Source organism: Bos indicus, chromosome 17 (assembly GCF_029378745.1).
Source record: "Bos indicus isolate NIAB-ARS_2022 breed Sahiwal x Tharparkar chromosome 17, NIAB-ARS_B.indTharparkar_mat_pri_1.0, whole genome shotgun sequence".
Classification (NCBI taxonomy): Eukaryota; Metazoa; Chordata; class Mammalia; order Artiodactyla; family Bovidae; genus Bos; species Bos indicus.
Genome location: NC_091776.1, coordinates 53215945 through 53236862, shown reverse-complemented (window position 1 = coordinate 53236862; position 20918 = coordinate 53215945). Strand labels below are relative to the sequence as shown.

The window sequence follows — 20918 nt, the reverse complement described above, 5'->3', positions numbered from 1 at the left end:
TGTCCTTGGATTCATTTCTCCTCCCCAGTTTCGCCAAAGGGGGATAAGAATTCATCCTTTATTCCGAGGTGCTCCAGAGAAGAAACAGATTAGCAGCTGGGAAGCGCTCAATACCTGCAGGGGCCACCACAGTAATCACCCCCAGGCGGTGGTGGGAAGAGTATTGCTAACCCGGTGCAGTTGGGTCTCTGATTTCTGGCTGAGGGAAAAGTGTCCGCAAGCGAGAATAGTGGGTTCCAGGAGCGCCTGCGCAACCGCGCCTCCGCCGCCTGGAGCGTCCCGGCGGGTGCCTAGCAACCAGCTGGCGCGGCGAACGCGCGAGCATGGAGCTGGAGACCCGGACCTTGAGCGCCGCGGTCCGGGAGCACCTGCGACAATTGTGTCTGCACGAGTTCCCGTGCGGCACCGGCAGCTGGGTGCGGGCGCTGGCGGGGCGGCCGGGGGAGGTGCTCGGGGGTCTGGGAAACGGAGGGGACCGACCAGGGGCCAGGCCAGGGCCCAGGGATGCAGAGCGGGGCTGGGGAAGGGCTGGCTCTGGGTGCTGAGGGCGCCACCAGCCCCAGGAGTTGGTCGATAAGGAGAAGCCTGGAGAGGATGTTTGGATCGGGGCGTTTAGGGAGCGTCCTGACCTGGGGGTGGTGATGCGGTGGACTGTGGGAACAGGGACGCTGCAGGAGAGGACGAGATAGGCCCCCACCTGTGGGCACTGACCCGGTAGAAGGCAGGGACCCCGCCTCGAGCAGAGCGGGACCCCGGGGCAGGCTCTCTTAAAGACACCAGCCTCCTTTAGGGGTGAAATATCGTCCTGAGAGCAGGTGTACAGTTAGGACCCTGCTGCGATGTGGCCAAAGGGGCTGTCCTCACCAGCTAAGTGCAGGAGGAGCATGACCTTCAGAACCAGGGGCTTCTCAAGTGTGCCAGGAAGTCCTGAGTCCTGAATGGTTCCCATGGGCTTGGTGGGAGGCCTTTTGGTGTTCCTGTCCAACTGTTTGAGACCCCATGGACTGCAGCACACCAGGCTTCCCTGTCCTTCACTCTCTCCCAGAGTTTGCTCACACTCATGTCCAATAAGTCGGTGATGCCATCCAACCATCTCATCTTGTCATCCCCTTCTTCTCCTGCCCTCAGTCTTTCTCAGCATCAGGGTCTTTTCCAATGAGTCAGCTCTTTGCATTAGGTGGCCAAAGTACTGGAGCTTCAGCTTCAGCATCAGTCCTTCCAGTGAATATTCAGGGCTGATTTCCTTTAGGATTGACTAGTGGGAAGCTGGAACCCCACATTCCCTTGTCGGGCTGGTCCCCATTTTCACAGAAGAGAAAACCGAGATGCTAATCAAGGAACTAATTAACTTGTTTGATGAACATTGACTGGGCCCCTACTGTGTGCCTGGCATTGTGCTGTGCTTTGGGGCTTCATAGACAGACGCCTCTCAAGACGAAGGGGTGGAAGACAGTAAACTCAAGGACCAAAACCTTTCATCCTCCACTTATGGCATCTAAAGGGCCAAATGTTCAGCCTTTGCCACCTCTGCTTCGGAAACCTTTCCTTGGCTAAGTACCTCCCACAGATTGCCTTTCACACCTCCTGGTTTCTAAGCTCACCCTGCTCGTCCTGTCTTATAGTCTATTCCATTTTGGGAGTTTTGAATCCTTGAGAGGGGGTGAGTCATAAAGAGAGAAATTCTGTTCCTCCCCTCCCCCACCCCTTACTGCAGAATAAGTCACGATTTCTTCCTCAAACTAGCCGAGTATGGCGGGAGCTGATCCCCAGAGAGGAGAAGTCCCTGAGCCCTGGGGAGGAGACGGTAGAGGATCTGCTGGGCTTAGTCCGCAGCGCCCACTCACCCTGGGCTCTGGTGGAGGGCTCAAGTGCAGAGGACCTTTTCCTGAAAGAGCTGGCCATCCAGAATCCACTGATGCTCAAAGACAGCTTCTTCTACACCTACTTCAGGTCGCTCCGGGTGGTGGACAAGGATGTGAGTGCTGGGAGTGAGCCTCAAGTACAGGGATGATGAGAGGGGAGCCATTTCCCTTACGGGACCGGGTGGTAAGACCTAGCTCTGCCCTCCTCCTGGTTAATCTCACCAGCTTGTCCACAGAGCAGGGCTACCAAGCCCAGCAAACTTGCCTAGTTTGTTGCCCCAGAGAAGGGAGGCCCAGCCAGGGTGGCCCATAATGTCCTTGGAGCCAAAGTCAGCTGAGGATTCATAGACAGGCCCCTGAAGTTTCTGGCCTGACCCTGTGGGATGTAAACTAGAGTGGTCCTTTAAGACCACAGGGTTCACCATGGCTCTGATTCCTGCCCTCGGGAGCTGACAGTCCAGCAAGGGACACAAGACAGGGAAGCTGGAAGGGTGTCAGAGGAAGGGTGAGGCTTGAGAGGTGAGAGGCCTCTGCAGGCCCTGGCAGAAAGCTGCAGGAAAGGCGCACAGGAGAGGAAGGGGGTTGGGGTGTGGGGTGGTCACTCTCTGAGGCTGGACCCACCGTTGCTGTCCTCTAGTAGATTCCAGGGCCACCCCGGCCACTGCAGCTCCAATATCCCTTTCCTCCTTTCCAGGTAAGCCTGGTGGACAAAGAGCTCCTGAAATTTGTGAAGCTTGAAGAGTTGGTGCTGAGTGCTAATCAAATCAAGGAGATTGACACCACCAACCTGCCCCCAACTCTCAAGGTAAAGGAGCCCAGGTTCCATTCTGGGTCTTGGAGCCAGAGCTGCCCAGAGACCCTGCACTTCCTTGCCCACTCCCCAAGAGATTTGACCATCATGTCTTATGCTAAGGGTGGGTCCAAGGCTTTTGAAAGGTTGGCCAGATCCCTTAAAAAGTGAAACACAGGATTTCCATGTGGCCCAGAAATTCCCTTCCTAGGTATACACCCCAAAGCCTCAAAGGCAGGGACTCAGATTCTTGTACGCTAGTGTTCACTGTTCACAGTTGCCAAACGGTGAAGACAGCCTGTGTGTTATCAGCAGATGAATGGAGCAGCAAAATGTGGTCTGTCTACACAGTCATGAAAAGGCATGACAGGGACTTCCCTGGCAGTCCAGTGTGTAAGACTCCTTGCTTCCACCCACCTAAGGGGGCATGGGATCTATCCCTGGTTGGGGAACTAAGATCCCTCATGCCACACAGTGTGGCAAGAAAAAAAAAATGAAATGAACAACGTGGATGATCTTGAAAACGTGGTGCTGAATAAAGGGGTCGGACACAAAAAGCCACGTATTAGATGATTACATGAAATCCGTAGAAGAGGCAAATCCAGAGAGACAGAAAGTACATTAGAGGATACAGGGGGAGCAGGGGAGGGACTGGGGAGACGTTCAGTGGGTCGAGTTTCTGTGTGGGGCGATGAAATGGACAGTGATGATGACGGATGTACCCTGAGTGAGTGTACTTAAAGCTGCTGAATTGTCCACTTAAAAAGGGTTGAAATCACAAATTATGTTTTAATATATACAAAACCACAATGAAAAAATGGTAGGCCAGACAATATTATGAGTCTTCAGCTGAGTGTATCAAAATGGTCTCAATTTTAAATTAAATGCCGGGACTAGTAAATTTGATGGCAGAAGAGGCTCCGCTGTATGTCTCAGTGCCGGGCTCAAGAAGAAAATGAGGAAGGCCTGGGAGGAGAAACACAAGAATCTGTTATCTTTGGGCTTATTTCTTTGGTCCAGGGGCACTTTGGCTTTCCCAGGGACAACTGCCATGGATTGGGAAGTTGCCAAAATATTACAGATGTTCCCTCTCACCCTCTCCGACATCAGCTCCACTCCATATTTTAAAGTTTCCTTTGCAAAAGGAAAAGAAGCTTTCTGACAGCTACTGCAGGAATATTTTCTTCCCGAACCCTTTTTTAAAAATCACCAACCCAAAGGCTGTATTTACTTTATTTTATTATTATATTTTTTACTTTATTTTTAAATATTTATTTACTTGGCTGCACTGGGTCTTAGCAGCAGCATATGGGATCTAGTTCCCTGACCAGGAATTGAACCTGGACCCCCTGCACTGAGAGTGTGGAGTCTTAGCCACTGGACCACCAGGGAAGTCCTTCTTCCTGGATCCTTAGGAGAGAGTCCAGGTGGGCAGAGAGAGACAAGGCCTGAGTACTTCGCAGCTCCCCTCCTAAGTTGCCCAGGGCTGAAGGAGGGGGCGGACTCTGTTCTACCTGGGCTCCCGGGCTGTCTGTCCGCTCGTCTCAGGTCCTGGAGCTGTACGGCAACAAGATAGCCAGCATGGAGTGTCTGTGCCGCCACCCACCCCCGCGCCTCCAGCACTTGGGGCTGGGCCACAACAAGCTCCTGGGCCCCCTGGAGAGTCTGCACGTCACCAGCGACCACTGGTAACTCGGGAGCCCCCCGGGGGAAGAGGGAGGAGGGGGCTGAGCTTTGGGGCCCCTCTAAGCTGGAGACTTGGAGAACTCAGCTTTGCTCTTTTCTGTAATAACTCCTGGTTGGCTGCTAAGTCCAGACCTAGGGTTTTTTTCTCTGACGTCATAAACCAAAAATCCCACTGAGGCCCAGGGAGGGCACCAAGAGCCAATGAGAGTGAGCGGACCTTTTGCTTTGAGGACGTGCTTCCAATTCAGGATTCCTCTTGCTGTTGTTCGGGCCAGTGAATTCTCGGTTCCGAGGGCCGTCCTGCATCTCCCTGGCCTCCACGCATCAGAGGCCAGGAGCATCCACCCCAGACCCGCTGTGACAACCCAAAGTGCCACAGGGCCACTGGGGGGCAAAGCTACCCCCACCTGAGAACCACTGCCCTACAGACAAGTCTGCTTTGGCTTTGTCTCCTTGGTGGGTGAGCAGTGGTCAGTCTGAGTCATCTGAGGGCAGCAGACACCACCCATGAAAGCCTATCAGAGGAGGGACTTCCCCAGCAGTCCAGTGGTTAGAACTTTGCCTTCCAGTGCAGGGCGTCATAGGTTCGATTCCTGGTCAGGGAGCTAAGATTCCACATGCCTTGGGGCTGATAACCCCTAAAACATAAAACAGAAATAACATTGTAACATATTCAATAAAGACTTTAAAAATGATCCACATTAAAAAAACAAAAAAGACCCTCCCTCAGAGGAAGCTGGGCCAGAGAGGCCTGTCAAAGCCCCTGTGAGGATTCCCGGGGCTCAGCATCCCGGGCAGACCTCCCTGGGCTGAGGTTCATGACAGTTCTTTCCTCACAGCCCAGGAAGGCCTCGAGGAGCAGGGCAGCTTTCCCAGGTGGCCTGGGAATGTGCTCATGGAAGGCCTGTCTCTGACCCTAATTTCCTCCTTCCTCCTCTTTATCTTGGCAAAGCTGCCCCTGCAGAACCTCAACCATGCACAATTCCAATCCCTGACTTCCACTTCCTCCGTCGTCAGGGAAGCTGCCGAGGCACAGGAAGAGAACACACGCTTTGGGCTGTGTGTGACAGCTGAGTTCAGAACTCTGCCAGAGTTCTAAGCGTTCTGGTTATTTTTTATTAATTTATTCATTTAAAATTTTTGGCCACATGGCATGTAGGATCTTAGTTCCCCAACCAGGGACCAAACCCACACTCCCTGCTGTGGAAGCGCGGAGTCTTAACCACTGGACCTCCAGGGACGTCCCTTAAGTGTTCTGGTCTTTGATTTGGAAAACAGGCTTATGATAACGTCACCTGCTTGATGCTGAGTGTGGATTTCATAGAAACATGTATGTGTGAAAGCTCCATCTTTTGCTGTTTTGAATTTAAAAGGAGGGTACTTGTCCTGCGAATCCATCTTTCTGATGCTTCCACCAGTTCTCCTGAAGGAGGCTGGTATTGGGCAAAATCTGTGTGCCGGTCCAAACGAAGTGTTCTTCTCGGGTATTTCTGTGACTGGCTGGTCAACATTAGGGCAGGATGAGAGGAGGGAAGAAGGGCAGGTGCGGCTGGGAGATGGTCACGTGTGACGGCGGGATTGTGCTGATGAGGTGTCCCCTTGTGAACTGTATTTGTTGCCTCTGCTCTCAGAGCTGGAATCTGTTCACTTTCTGGTTTGCACAGTAGGGAGGCCCGCCACCGGGTGGGATGTGCGGGCGCCGCCTCTGTCCCTAGTGGCTGGCTCTTCTTCACCCACGTGCCCCAAGAAACAAACCAGGGACTTCCCTGGCAGTCCAGTGGCTGAGACTCCGTGCTCCCAAAGCAGGGGGCCTGGGTTTGATTCCTGGTCAGGGAACTAGATTCCACATCCAGGACCGAGACCTGGTGCAGTCAAATAAATAAGTAAATATTTAAAAAAAATAAAAGGAACAAATCAGACTGCTTCCCACAGTCGTGGCCTGGTCTGACCCTGGGGCACTTCTTCCAGCTTCCAGACCCTTCAAGGCTCACACCCCCTCTTCCCAGGCCCCCCTGTTTGTCGGGCTCTCCTACCCCACCCCCATGGCCCCTCTGTACAGAGGCCTGCCTCCACCTTCCTCACCAGTCTCTCTGTCTCTGCTGAGAACCTTCTAGATGTATGGGAGATAGCCAGATGGTTAGCTGAGAAGAGGTCTATACACATACAAGTTGAGTGGAAGCAGGATGTGACGGCCACCTCTGTGCACAGCAAGAGCCAGAGGGTCGGGGGAAACGGGGGCTCCATCCAGACAGGGGGCTAACTCGGGTCAACCGCAGCCTGAGGCCTGAGTGTCAGGGAGGCCACAGTCTCCCATCCCGCCCTCAGCACCGGGCCTTGTCCAGCCGGGACTCGGGGTGCCGGGGGTGCTGGCAGATGCAGGCACAGTGACACGACCACGGCCGCCTGTCCCCACCGCTCTGCTCACCTGGCCTCGTGCTCCTGGGCCGTGCCGCTCGCCTTTCAGGCCCAACCTCGTCTCCCTGGACCTGAGCTTCAACAACCTGACGGACCTGCAGAACATGGTGGCCGGCCTGCAGACACTGAAGCACCTGAGGCTGCTGCTCCTCCAGGGCAATCCACTGGCCCTGGTGCCCCACTACCGGGGCTTCACCATCGACAGCCTGGCCAGGCTCTGCGTGCTGGACGACATCACCGTGGCATCCAGCGAGAAGCATCTCTTCCGGGGGCTCAGCCGCAGCGAGGGTGAGGGGGCCAAGGCGCAGGGCTTGGGGGAACTGTTGAGGGCCCCCCCGGCCTACCCACCACCCTACTGGGTGTACATGTCTTGTTTGTCACCCAACTCGGCTGACTCAGACCTTGGTCAGGTGTAACTCACTTTCTTGGGCAGAGTTCTCGCCCAGATTTTGATCCACGTGATTGAGATTTGGGGACAGAAATGGTAGGGGGTTGGGACCATTGCGGTCCCCTCCCTTCCTTGCGAGACAAATGGGAAACATTCTTTAAATCAGCTTCTTGGCTTGCTGGTGACTTGAGATCACCCCTTGTGGCTGTACCAGAGTCTTCTCAAGGTCAGGGTGATGAAACAGGGTAGTAATAGCTCCGCCCTCTGCATGTCAGGCACCGGCTAAAGTCACATAGCCTCCACCTGCAAGCATCCTGCAAAGCAGCTCCTGCCATTTCCATTATACAGATCAGGAAAACAAGGCTGAAGAGGGGTGTCTTGCCCGAAGGAAAGTGAAAGTGTCAGTCACTCAGTCGTGTCTTGACTCTTTGTGACCCCATGGACTGTAACATCTGTCCTTGGACTTATCCAGGCAAGGATACTGGAGTGGGTAGCCATTCCCATCTCCAGGGGATCTTCCTGACTCAGGGATTGAACCCGGGTCTCCCACATTGCAGGTGGATGTTTTACTGTCCGAGCCACCAGGGAAGCCCCTGAGACTTACCCCAGTTCCCTGCGTGTTGAACTTGGCAGAGCTGGGACATGAACCCAAGTCTGCAAAGTGAGGCTCAGCCCGGCTCAGAGCAGGAGGCAGGAGGCGTGCTCACCCGCCCTCCTTTGCTCTCTGTCTGTCCATCTCATCCCTCAGTTCCCCTCACCCCTGCCTGTTCCCTCCTGCAGATCTCCTGGCGCCCGAGGCACAGTTATTGGTGACTGTTGGAAACCTCCGAGGGGTGCTGGACTCCTCGGTCTTGGACTCAGAACCAGGGCCCCAAGGCCCTTTCATCACTTACAATTACTATGTGACGTACGATTTTGTAGAAGATGAAGAAGGCGAAGGAAGCCAATACGGTGGCGTCCTGGCCGAGGTGGGTGCCTGGGCAGCTCTGCCCTTGGGTTCTCAGGATCCCCTGTGCAGACAGGATGGCTTTAGGGAAACCAGGAAACCCCTTGACATGGGCCTTTCCAATTCATACCCTCCTCTGAACAGGAAGGCAGCTTCTGCTCAGCCCCTTTCTTGAAGCTGGTGTTGCTGGTGTGCTCAGTCACTTCAGTCGTGTCCAACTCTTTGCGATCCCCTGGACTGTAGCCTCCGAGCTCCTCCATCCCTGGGATTGTCCAAGCAAGGATACTGGAGTGGGTTGCTGTCTCCTCCTCCAGGGGATCTTCCTGACCCAGGGATCGAAGCCACATCTCTTAAGTCTCCTGTATTGGCAAGTGGGTTCTTTACCACTAGCACCACCTGGGAAGCCCCTTGAAGCTGGAGTGACTCTGAGTCCTGCTCACCCCTTCCTAATCCCCCCTGAAACAGAAGCAAAGGACCTAACAAGGGAGCAGCCCAGATTCTCGGGACTAGGCTGCTGGCCTCCCGACCCTGCTCTCCAACTCCCCCTGTACCTCCCCTCTCCCTTTCCATCACAAGAAAACTCAACAGCGTCATCCGACTAGGAGAAATGCGAGGGTTTCCTAACGTGTGAAGAAATTGTTACTATTTTGACTCTTTATTATTATTACTCATTTATTTGTTTGTCTGTGCCGGGTCTTAGTTGCAGAATGTTGGATCTTCCATCTTTGTTGTGGCATGCAGGATCTTTAGTTGTGGCATGTGGGATCTAGTCCCCTGACCAGGCATTGAAGCCAGGCCCTCTGTGTTGGGAGCTTGGAGTCTTAGCCACTGAACATCCAGGGAAGTCCCTGTCTTTACTCCTAACACAGAACTTTCGGAAGAATCAAGACTGGCTGTTCAGTTTGTTTGCTTGGCTGGTTTTTAACTTCCTGCCCTCTAAGGCCATGCATTTCTTTGCTTCACATCCATCAAGCACAGGCGCCCATTCGCACCGTGTGCGTGTTGTGTCGGGCGTGAGCTCTGAGGCTGGCAGTCTTGAATGTATTTTCACATCTTTGACAGATCATCAAGCCCCCTTCCAGCTTGGAACAGCTGGGTGAGGACATTCTGGAAGAAATCATCGAAGACGTAGAAGAGTCCTTGGAATCAGGGCTGGCCTCCCTGTCCGAGTTGGGGGAGATGGAGGAGTCCATTGTCTCTGGCGCTTCTGAGCCGTTGCCACGGTCCACAGACTCTGCAGAAGAGCTGGCCAAACTGCGGCCACTCCTGGATCCCCGGCTCTGCCCATCCCCGGGGTAAGGATGCTCACGTGGCTGGGGACCTGGCCCAGACCACACCGGATGTTTACCGTTCTCTGTGCCCCCATCCCTCCTGGCCTCTGTCCCTGGCTGTGCCCATGTGTTGCTGATCTTCTCAAAGCCCTCCCCGGATGGCACAGCCCCCCACCATGTGGCCTCTCTGCTCCCAAGGACCGTGCTCTTCAGCACAGTCCCCAAGCCCTGGTCTGACGTCATCCCCTGCAACTACGAGATGCAGCACACGCTGAAGGACCTGGTGCCGCTCAAGGCCTTCCTGCTCTCAGGGACCGTGGTCACCGTCGTGGAGGAGAAGGTGGGCGCCAGCGTTCTCCAGGCTTCATACTCTGCCCCTGTCTCCTGTGCTCTGCTTCTCTGTCGGGCATCTGTAGCCCTACTCCCCCATTGGCAGGGTCTCTGTGCTTTTCCAGAAAGATCCTGGCTAGCCCCCTCCCCGCCTCCACCCCCTAGATTCTCTCCTGGCCTGTGGAGCAGCCGTCTTCCTCAGACAGTCCCTTGGCTGCTAAGAAGGGCAAAGGAGAGAAGGACAAGAAGGAGAAGGAGAAAGACAAGAAAGACAAGAAGGGCAAAGGGGAGAAAGAGCCCCCCAAGGTACCTCCAGGTGCGGCGGTGGCCTGGGTGGTGGGAGGGTGCTCCCGGCCCCCTGCCCACCCCGTCCACCCACCTGGCCTCACCCACAGGCACAAAAGGGGAGCAAGAAGCAGAAGGAGCTTCCTAAGGAGCTGCGCCAGGACCCGCCCATCCTGCGGGTGCTGGGCAGCAGCCCGGTGGTGCTAGAGCCCCTGCTGGCGGGGGAGCCGTTCGTGTCTACCGTGTGCAACTTTGGGGTGATCCGGACCTTGGAAGCTGACCGGCTGACACTTAACAGGGTATAATGCCCCCCCACCCCTCCCCTGCCCACAGATGCCTGGTCATGGTGGGGAGGGGATGGAGGGGGAGGGGGGATGGGGAAGAGCAGCAGAACCACAAGAGGATGGGGGTCAGGGCATGCAACAAGGGTCACCTGCCTGATGGGTGGCCTTCTCGAGTCCGAAGGGCCAGGCAAGCAGGCAGGCCGGGAAGCTCCTCCGGAGGAGACCCCTGCCTCACCTCCCTGGTCTAAGAGGGACCCTGACCAGGGAGCTCTCACCCGCTAGTGTCTGGACCCATCCTTCCCCCAGTACCCCCCCACTCCAGTGAGGAACTTACTCTGTGGTTCTCTCTCTCAGGATGCAAAGAAGAATAAGAAAGGTAAAAAAGGTAGGTGCTGATGAGGGGCAGAGGGCAGGGAGGGTTTGCCGAGGACGAGTCTGTTAGGGTTGCTGTAAGTTGCCCCAGGGCGGGTGGCGAGTGAACACCAGACATTGCTTTCCAGCTGCTCTGGAGGTGAAGTCCAAGACCAAGATGCCAGCAGCACCAGGTGACGGCCCTCGGCCTGGTTGGCACCTTCCCCCTGGGTCCTCACCTGGTGGGAGAGGGGCCAGCACCAACCACCCCCTGCCCTCATGACATAATCACCTTCCAAAGGCCCTACCTCCCAACAGCATCACCATGGGGGGCTGGGATTTCCACACAGGAGTTTGGGGAAGGGCACAAATATAGCAGGACTCCCTGAGGGGTCAGCCTGACTGGGGACTGAAGGGATGGGAGGATGGAGAGTTGTATCTTCCAGCTGATGGGAGGGCCACACCTACCCTGAGGACCAAGCCCTGAGTCTTCTGTGTGGCCCTGTGCACGGGGGCCTGCCTCGGTCAGGACCCGGGCAGGACAGGCGTCCCGGGGCGGGGCAGGACGGAATGGGGAGGGGAGGCTCGGGTTCAGGGGGTCCAGTGTCCTTCCAGCTCAGCGGTAGTCTTGCTCCTGCATGGCATGCTAAGTCGCTCAGTCGTCTCTGACTCTTTGCCATCCCAAGGCAGGCTCCTCTGTCCATGGGGATTCTCCAGGAAAGAATACTTGTCCCTCCTCCAAGGGATCTTCCCTATCCAGGGTTTGAACTGGTGTCTTATGTCTCCTGCATTGGCAGGCAGGTTCTTTTACCATGTGAGCCCTACCTGGGAAGCTCCTGCAGGGCATTAGCTCTTCTTTGCTGTATGAGGATCTCAGGCTTGTTGTGTGGGCAGTGGCAGCATTGAAATAGGTAAGTTTTAGATTTAATTTTTAGAACTGTTTGGCTTACGGGGAGAGATGGAAGACATTGCTCAGTTGGGAGAGTGCTGCAAAAGTCTAGGTAAGATCACAGCAGTGCTGTGAGCAGCAGGCAGTGTGGAAACAGCCCAGATGACCATCAGTGGATGAACTGGGTAAGCCAAATGTGACCGACCCATACAGTGGGACTTTTTAAAGAAAAAAATTATTTGCTGTGCTCGGTCTTAGTTGTGGCAAGCCAGTTCTTTAGTTGTAGCATGCATGATCTTTAGCTGTGGGACTTGAGACCTTTTAGTTGTGGCATGTGGGATCCAGTTCCCTGACCAGGGATCGAACCTGGGGCCCCTGCATTGAGAGCTCAGACTTGTCTTAGCCACTGGACGACCAGGGAAGTCCCCATACAATTATTCCATCATGAAAAGGAATGAAGCCCTGACACATCCAACTCCATGGGTAAAGCTTGAAAACTCAGTGCTAAGGGAAAGAAGCCAGACACAAAAGACTGCGTAGTGTGTGATTCCATTTTACATGAAATGTCGAGATGAGTCAAACCCATAGAGACAGAGAGTAGATCAGTGGTTGCCTGGAAGTGGGGGAGGGGAAAGGGGTGTGACTGCTTAATGGGTTTCCATTTAGGGTGATGAAAATGTTCTGGAATTAGTGGTGATGGTTGCACACCATTGTAAATTTACTAAAAGTCACCGAACTGTATGCTTTTAAATGGTTTAAATGTTCTGAATTTTATGAGAATTTTCTCTCGCTGGAAAAAAAAAAGTCACCTTAAAAAAAAAAAGAAGCACTTAAGGCAAGAATCAGAGCCTGGGCTTAGGAATGGGTGGTGGGGATGGTGTGGAGAAGACGGAGCAGAGAGCCATGAGGAAGAAGAAACAGGCCAACCTGGTGACTGGGGAGCAGGAGCAGGCAGGACTTCTGCCTGGCAGTGATTGGGGCCCGGTGCGGTGGGGGGAGAAGATGAGCTCAGCTTTGGGGACGTGAAGTTGAGAAGTTGAGTTGGGTGTGCATCCAGAGTCCCCATGGTCGACAGTGTGCTGAGCTGCCTCCTCTTCTCTGACTCCATCTCCTCTGCCCTGGTCAGAACACCTAGCGGTCTTCACTCAGAACGACTGCAGTTTCCTTAGCCTGCACGGGGGAAGTCTACTCAGAGTACTTCCTTTACTCTTCCCACTCACTCCACTGCTGCTTCCTGGGTCAGTCAGCTTCAGTGACCCTTCTCCAGGGAAGCTGATCGTCTGGTTGGGGTTAGGCCCTTTATCTTCTTCACAGCATCCTATGTTTTCCTTTACAGGAAATCACAATGATCACAGGTATCACAATGATACCTACATAGATGTGAATCTGTGTAGGTGCTTAATTTTTTTTTAATTTATTTATTTATGGCTGCACTGGGTCTTCGTGCAGCACGCAGGCTTTCTCTAGGGGCGGTGAATGGGGGCTGCTCTCTAGTTGCAGTGCGAGGGCTTCTCACTGCAGTGGCTTCTCGCTGCAGAGCACGGGTTCTAGGGTGCGGGCTCAGCAGTTACAGCACATGGGCTTAGTTGTCCCACATCGTGTGAGATCTTGGGCTTCCCTGATGGATCAGATGGTAAGGAATCTGCCTGCAGTGTGGGAGACCTGGGTTCGATCCCTGGGTTAGGAAGATTCCTTGGAGGAGGGCATGGCAACTCACTCCCCTATTCTTGCCTGGAGAACCCAGGGATAGAGGAGCCAGGTGGATGCAAAGAGTCCATGGGGTCGCAAAGAGTTGGACACAACTGAGTGACTAACACACACACACACACACGTATGTACACACGAGTAAGCTCTATTAGGGCAGGAGCTATGCTTGTATTCTTTAAAGCCAAACAATCTCCAGCTCCCAGCACATCGATTGAATGAATGAATCAGCTTATAGATGGTGTTTAAAGCCATGAAGATATGAGTTTGTTGATAGAAAAGGGTTGAGCCCAGTACTCTGGGAAACACTACAGATTCTGAGCATGAAGGGAAAGCAAGACCTGAAAGGGTCAGACTTAACTGTGTCCTAAAACAAAACCTAAGGATATTGATAGGAATACAGAAATAGCCAAGCCAAGGTGAGGTAGCCAGCCACTCAAGGTAAGTTCACAATGTCTGCCACCCAGTGAGAAATTACCAGGCATGTAAAAAAGCAAGACAATTCAGTATATAATGAAATTGAATCAATTGTAATTGACTCAGCAATGACATATATGATAGAATTCATAGACAAGGACATTAAATCCATCTTTATCATTATATTCCATATAGCCAAGAAGCTAGAGGAAAGATTGACCATGTTACATAGTGACATGGAAGATAAATCAGAATTGTAGAGATGAAAATCACAGTATCACTTGAAAAATGTACTCGGCGGGATTAATGGCAGATTAGACAATGCAGAAGGAAGACTGAGGAAACTAACTGGAAGCAGGAGAAACTACCCAGACTTAAACTCAGAGAGAAAAATGGCTGGAAAAAAAATGAACAGAGCATTAGTGATCAGTGACATAAACTCAAAGGAAATCATATCCACAGAGTGGGAGCCCCCAAAGGAGAGTGGGGAGGGAAGAGAGAAATTTAAGTTGATAGTTTTCAAATTTGAGTGTTTAATGTCCACTGTTCTGCTACTGTCCTCTGGTTTGCATTTTTTTTTTTTCTGATGATAAATCTGATGTCATCTTCATATTTGTTCCTCTTATATAATGTGTCCTTTTTTCGCCCTCTCTCTTTAAGCTTTAAAAGTTTTCTCTTTATCACTGATTTTAAGCAATTTTATCATTAAGCCCTGGGATTAAAATGAGCTCAAAGAAAGCTTTTACTTTTTACATTTTTGCTAATTTCTTTAATGTCTGGCTTAACTGAGGAAGCCACATATGCAGAGGTGCTTCTGCAGTGAGTCTGTGTGATGTTTGCTGTAGTTAAAGTATATGAAGAAAATCTATTCTCACATGGACATGCAACTGGAAAAGATGGAAATAACTTAATAGACTTTAAAATAATTGTGGATATTCTTTGACATTACATCAGGCTTGACAACCAGTAGTTTTTAAAAGAAGGTTGTTACAACATGGAAACAATCTATATGGATGAAGTTTTTCATAATAAGTTATGTTAAATTCATTAGTCTACATTGCCTTTAAAAAAAAAAAAACACGCTGCATTTTGAACATCTGTCTTACTCATGGACAATTGCTAACATCTGGTCATTGTTTTTTGTGAAATACTGGTTCACTGAGTTACGCATATTTTCCAACTGTTCACGTGTTTCTTTATCCATTATCTCCAAATCGCCTTCTTTATCCTCAAACCTATCACTGGAAAAGTCTTCCAGTATTGGAAAACTGTTAAGTTCATGGTGGCAGATACAATGTTACAAAGTATTTGCACTTTCTACTTGAAAGTGCAAATGTTACAAATGTATTTATCCAAATGCTTTCAGATGTTTTGCCTGGAGTGCCAGGCTTGCTTCATTCATTTTTAAGAAAATATTTGCCAAATATTCACGCTGAAATAACCATATTTAAAATATATATATTTATTTATTTGGCTGCCCCCGGTCATGTGGGATTTAGTTCCCTGACCAGGAATGGACCCGGCCCCTTGCATTGGGAGTGTGGGGTCCTAGCCACTGGGCCCACCAAAAAGTGCAGAAATAACCATATTTTGTCAGCCTTCTTTCAAGTGAAAAAGATGTCTGAAGAAAAAGCAGCTAGTTCATCTTGTAACTCAAATTGAAGCTTGTTGAATGACTTAATTAGATGTGATTTATGCCTTATTACGGTTAAGACCCCAGGGCGATTCTGAAACCGTGCTGGCCTGGGGACCCAGGTCAGGTTTGCATTTTGGAGACGGAGTCGCCCGGGTCGGCCGTGCACCGCCAACCCGCTCATCTCTCCGGATTCACATTTTCATATTCCCTCAGAAGTAAAATCTTTTGGTTTCAGTGTACGAAAATGACTATCAGCCCGAGCCCCTGACGGTGGAGATCCAGATCCAGCTGATCCAGTGGCGGTCGACCGAGGAGGCGCTCCGGGGGCTCGTCATGTAGGGCGGGATTAAAGGTGGTTCTGACACCGTGGATGTCTGGCCGGTCCAGTTCTGACCCCGCGACAGTCCGGCTGCCGCCGTGCGTCTGGGGAGGGGGGTGCTGGCCAGGAGGAGCGGCGAATGCCTGGCTAGGGAGGAGCAGGAGGCTAGCAGCGGGGTTGGGGGGGCTGGCCAGGGAGGAACGGCGTCGGGGGGTAGGGGTTGGCCTCGGGGAGGGGAGGAGGGGGTTGCTGGCCGGGGTAGCTGGGGTGGGGAGGAGCCGGGAACTGGAAGAGGGTCCCTGGCCGGGGAGAGCCGGGGAGGACCTCTTGGCCTGCAGGTGCGTGGGGTGGGAGGGGCCCCGCCCTCCAGAAGCCTCGCCCCCAAGCCCGACGTCCGCGGCTGGGGAGGCAGCGGTGCGCGGGCGTGGCCAGCGCTGGCGGGCGCCGCGAAGCCCCGCCCTCCGCACGAGCCCACAAGAGCAAACTGTGCTCACCTGATCCGGCTGCGCGAGCTCCTCGCCTGTGCCCAGGCGGCGTCACGGCTCAGGTAGGTCGGCGAGGGGCGGGCGGACGGGTGTCGGGTCTGGGTCGGCCTGGAGCCCCTCTGCTGGGAGGGGCCTGTCCCAGTGTGAGCAGAGGGGTGCCGGGCCCATGCCCGGGAGGGGCAATGCACCGACCTGGTTGCATTGAGGTCGTGGTCGCCCTGCCCGGCGGGAGCCGCTTCCTGCCCCCAGTGAACCGCCGGGGCCGGAGCCGGGGCCGGGGGTGGGGTGAGGGGTGTCTCCTGATACCTCTCGGCTTCTGTTCGCCCCACTGGGGCAAGAATGCCGAATGGCCGGAGCTGGGGGTTTGGCCGGGGGCAGCCTGGGGGCGCTTGCTCCGGATTCCCCGTCGTGCAGCGCTGCTGACTGTGCTCCAGCCGGGAGAGGGGTGCCCACCGCGGGGATCTGGTTCCTGTTCTGGCGACCCCGCGGGACTTTGCGCCCCCACAACAGTCCTTTACGGACTGTCGTGTGGAGAATGAACCAGCCCTTGACCCTTGCCCTCATCGAAGCATACCAGGTTACCGAGACCAGTGAGGATCCCAGAAGCAATATCAGACCCTTAGGGCTCAGCACCCACTTGAGGGTAAGGCGTGCACTCACCGAAGGACCAGGCTTGGGGAGGGGGAGGGGGCGGGTCACAGAATGGAGGGAGGCTTATGTTTAGCAGGTACTGGATTGGATTCACAGTAAGTGCAGTGGAGTGGGGAGCAGAGGAACGGCCCGTCCTTGCGGTGGGGAGTTGGGGGTTAGCTCCTGCAGTGGAGCGCCGAGGAATTGGGCGCCCTGGGAGCGCTGTGGGCAAAGGGGCAATCGGGTCCACAGCGCCTCTGAAACGCACAAGTCAAAACCAAACTGCTGGCTTTGCGCCCTTCTCGGTAAATGGCGCCACCAATCTGCCCCCACTCTCCCCTTCCCCCGGTGTCCTCTCCAGCAGCCAGTGTATCTCCCACACCTGAAAGCCATTTTCTATGCCTGCAATCCATCTGGCCCTCAGGCGCCCCACAGCCTCCACCCTAGTCTCAGCTGCGCTCCCTTAATGACTAATGCAAGAGTTTGCTAGCTACTTTCCTGTTTCCATTCTTGCCCTTCCATAAACCATCATCTAAGCATCAGCAGTAGTGACCTTCTCTGCTAAATCCTCTAAGGGATCTCCGCAGTGCTTACAATAAAACCCTAGATCTTTCCCGGGAACTTCACTATGGATCTTGTATGTGACCTTCCTCAGGCTTTTGCTTCTGCTTCACTACCTACCACTTTCCTCCTTGTCCTTTACACTCCAACCACACTGCACACCTCCTGTCCTCTGTCAGGAGCTCTGCACTCAACTGTTCCCTCCGGCCCAGACCATGCTCTCCCCTCCTCTCCCCACTCCGCCTCCCCAGATCTTTAATAAAAAAATTATTTCTGGCTGCACTGGGTCTTCGTTGCTGCCCGCTTGCTTTCTCTGGTTGCAGTGAGCAGGGGCCACTCTAGTTGTGGTGCTCCGGCTTCTCATTGCAGTGACTTCTCTTGTTGTGGGTCACAGGCTCTAGGCATATGGGTGTAGCTGCCCCACGGCAGGTGGAATCTTCCCGGACCAGGAATGGAACCCATGTCCCCTGCATTGGCAGGTGGATTCTTAACCACTGAATCACAAGGGAAGTCTCCCCCTCCCTCCACACCTTTATGTGGTTTGGATCCTTACTTTGTTCAGTTCTTGCTCAGGTGTTCTTTTTCAGGGAGGTCTTTCTAAACTACTGGCTAAGACAGCCTTCTGGGTCACTGTATTCCCTCACACTGCTTTAATTTCTTTTCAACACTTTGAGGTTTGTACTGGCTTCTTGGACTGTGAGAGCTGTGACCCTGCCAGTTTTGCCTGCTACAGCAGCCCTGGCAGCTGTCAGTTCAGTTCAGTCCCTCAGTCGTGTCTGACTCTTTGCGACACCATGGACTGCAGCACACCAGGCTTCCCTGTCCATCACCAGCTCCTGGAGCTTGCTTAAACTCATGTCCATCGAGTCAGTGATGCCATCCAACCATCGCATCCTCTGTCATCCCCTTCTCTTCCTGCCTTCAATTTTTCCCAGCATCGGGTCTTTTCCAGTGAGTTAGTTCTTTGCATCAGGTGGCCAAAGTATTGGAGTTTCAGCTTCAGCCCTCCAATGAATATTCAGGACTGATTTCCTTTAGGATTGACTGGTTTGATCTCCTTGCAGTCCAAGGGACTCTCAAGAGTCTTCTCCCACACCACAGTTCAAAAGCACAGTTCTGGCAGCTGTGAGATGCTTTTGGGGGAGTGGCAGCAGAGACAACAGGGATGAGCTTAATGCAGGTAGACTGGATCGAAGTGATGGCTAGCTGGTCCAGGACATAGCAGGGAGGTGATGAGGAGGGAGACTGAGGCCTGGCTTTGCTGCTGTGAGCTGTGGGTAGGTTACTGTGCTAAGTTACCACTTCTCAGCCTTCTCTTTGGATCACCAGGAGACTTGCTAAGAGAAAACCGGAACTCAGTAAGCAGTAGGAACTGGTGAGAGGTGTCTGCAGGGGAGCCTGATACAAGTCTATGGCTTCCCTATTTATTTCACGCTCTTCCTGTGCATGTTTTTGTGTTTTTCCTAAAGCCCCATTTCACTGACTCCCCAGGAAACCCAAGCTACCTGGGGCAGGTGTGAAGGGTGCGTTCTGTGGCCTCTGTCACCTGCTGCTGCCCTACAGTGGTTCTCCCCAGTGGACCAGACTCCCTAAGGACAGTGTCTGGGGCTGTCATCTCTGAGACTGGGTCTTCCATCAACAGAGCACTCTCGAGTTTCTTTCTGGAAATAAGCTGTGTCATTTTCACTGAAACTCATTAGGTACTTGAGTTTCTTGGGAAATACTGAAAACACTTGTGGTGTCTCATATATCTAAAGTGGCTGCAAGTCTTTTTGGAGAAAAAGTTGAGCCAAGTTCTCTAATGACAGCAGAAGGGAAGCAAGCGCTGGCACGGCTGGTGTGCTTGGTCTGTTCTATGGGAGGGGCTGTGGAAAGAGCCAGAGGACACACTGAAAAAAATAGAAGGACCTAGTTGCTGGAGGCTCAGTGGTTGTGGTGCACAGGCTTAGCTGCTCTGAAGTATGAGGGATCTTCCTGGATCAGGGATCAAACCCATATCTCCTGCACTGGCAGGCGGATTCTCTACCATTGAGCCACCAGGGAAGCAGAGATGCAAGAGACATAGGTTCGATCCCTGGGTTGGGAAGATCCTGTGGAGGAGGAAATGGCAACCCACTCCAGTATTCTTGCCTGGAGAATCCCATGGACAGAGCCTGGTGGGCTACAGTCCATGGGGTCACAGAGAATCGGACATGAGTGAGCGACTTAGCACGCACGCAGGATGGTGGGTTGCTCTTGGATGGAGGAGGTGGAGGCCGGGCCAGGACTGCGTCTGCTCACCAGCGCTCTCCTTGCAGGACCACCATGTTCCGCAAGGTGGGGTGGCTGGTCCTGTACAGCCTTGCAGTGTTGCTGCTCAGCTGCCTGTTCTTACTGAAGAAGGAGGCCCAGCCAGCAGGGGGGCCCGTGGCCCGACAGCCCTTCTGGGCTCCCCCAGGGCTCCGGCGCAGCCCATGTCTACCCAACCACACAGTGGCTAATGCCTCCCTGTTCCTGCCCACCCGTCACCGCCTCTTCTTGACCTACCGCCACTGCCGCAACTTCTCCATCCTGCTGGAGCCTTCGGGCTGTGCCGAGGACACCTTTCTGCTCCTGGCCATCAAGTCGCAGCCCGGCCATGTGGAGCGGCGTGCGGCCATCCGCAGCACGTGGGGCCGGGCGGGAAGCTGGGCTAAGGGCCGGCAGCTGAAGCTGGTGTTCCTCCTGGGGTTGGCAGGGCCTGCTCCCCCAGCCCAGCTGCTGGCCTACGAGAGCCGCGAGTTTGATGACATCCTGCAGTGGGACTTTGCTGAGGACTTCTTCAACCTGACACTCAAAGAGCTGCACCTGCAGCGCTGGGTGGCTGCTGCCTGTCCCCAGGCCAATTTCATACTAAAAGGAGATGATGACGTCTTTGTCCATATCCCCAATGTGCTGGAGTTCCTGGATGGCTGGGACCCAGCCCAGGACCTCCTGGTGGGGGATGTCATCCGTCAGGCCCTGCCCAACAGGAACACCAAGGTCAAATATTTCATCCCACCATCCATGTACAGGGCCCGCCACTACCCGCCCTATGCTGGGGGTGGGGGGTATGTCATGTCCAGAGCCACCGTGCAGCGCCTCCAGTTGGCTGTGGAAGAGGCTGAACTCTTCCCCATTGATGACGTCTTTGTGGGGATGTGCTTGAGAAAGCTGGGGGTGAGCCCCATGCACCACGCTGGCTTCAAGACTTTCGGAATCCGGCGGCCCCTGAACCCTCTAGACCCCTGTCTGTACCGAGGGCTCCTTCTGGTCCACCGCCTCAGTCCCCTGGAGATGTGGACCATGTGGTCACTGGTAATAGACGAGGGGCTCAAGTGTGCAGCTGCCCCCTTGTCCCAGCTTCCTGGGGTGGGCTGAGCGAGTGGACTGTTTAATTTTTCAATCATGATGAGAAATCAAGAACCCTGCAACCTGGCCCTTGACAGGCTACAGGGAACACTGACTTTGTTTTTGTAAACCCCTCCCACACCTTGCTACCTTTGATTAAAATACTGAAATCTGGCTAACTTGTACCAGTATGTGTTAAACGGGCAAAACATGGCAAATGCTGCCAGAACGCCGTGAGGTGCCGGGGCACTCCTGGAGCCCTTAGGGCTCCTCTAGTTGGGGCAGGGGGAGGGCGGCGGGCAAAGGAGGGCCACTGCACAG

The 20918-nt window shown here is 53.7% G+C and overlaps 2 protein-coding genes across 5 annotated transcripts; both read left to right on the top strand.

Annotated features, from left to right (window-relative positions):
* Nucleotides 1–310: 310 nt before the first annotated feature.
* Nucleotides 311–15593, top strand: LRRC43 (leucine rich repeat containing 43). Its single transcript, XM_070768932.1, has 13 exons — nucleotides 311–416; nucleotides 1715–1975; nucleotides 2557–2667; nucleotides 4201–4340; nucleotides 6803–7041; nucleotides 7922–8109; nucleotides 9150–9382; nucleotides 9557–9698; nucleotides 9854–9994; nucleotides 10084–10272; nucleotides 10612–10642; nucleotides 10758–10802; nucleotides 15478–15593. Exons 1-13 carry the CDS (start codon nucleotides 324–326, stop codon nucleotides 15591–15593), a joined length of 1929 nt encoding a protein of 642 aa, XP_070625033.1. The 5' UTR covers nucleotides 311–323.
* B3GNT4 (UDP-GlcNAc:betaGal beta-1,3-N-acetylglucosaminyltransferase 4) lies at nucleotides 15520–20771 on the top strand. Of its 4 annotated transcripts, XM_070769485.1 has the most exons (3): nucleotides 15884–16120; nucleotides 16628–16701; nucleotides 19547–20771. In XM_070769485.1, exon 3 carries the CDS (start codon nucleotides 19554–19556, stop codon nucleotides 20625–20627), a length of 1074 nt encoding a protein of 357 aa, XP_070625586.1. In that variant the 5' UTR covers nucleotides 15884–16120; nucleotides 16628–16701; nucleotides 19547–19553; the 3' UTR covers nucleotides 20628–20771. The 4 variants fall into 4 exon arrangements, with proteins under 4 accessions (XP_019833364.2, XP_070625586.1, XP_070625585.1 ...); XM_019977805.2 differs by lacking the exons at nucleotides 15884–16120; nucleotides 16628–16701 and adding an exon at nucleotides 15520–15606; XM_070769484.1 differs by lacking the exon at nucleotides 16628–16701 and having other exon boundaries at nucleotides 15885–16120.
* Nucleotides 20772–20918: the final 147 nt, after the last annotated feature.

Bases quoted from the DNA above. Each gene is read 5' to 3' on its own strand.
- LRRC43 (XM_070768932.1), top strand. From the start codon at position 324: ATGGAGCTGGAGACCCGGACCTTGAGCGCCGCGGTCCGGGAGCACCTG. The intron at 9,699-9,853 runs GTGGGCGCCAGC...TCCACCCCCTAG, and splicing joins TCACCGTCGTGGAGGAGAAG to ATTCTCTCCTGGCCTGTGGA. The intron at 10,273-10,611 runs GTATAATGCCCC...TCTCTCTCTCAG, and splicing joins ACCGGCTGACACTTAACAGG to GATGCAAAGAAGAATAAGAA.
- B3GNT4 (XM_019977805.2), top strand. From the start codon at position 19,554: ATGTTCCGCAAGGTGGGGTGGCTGGTCCTGTACAGCCTTGCAGTGTTG.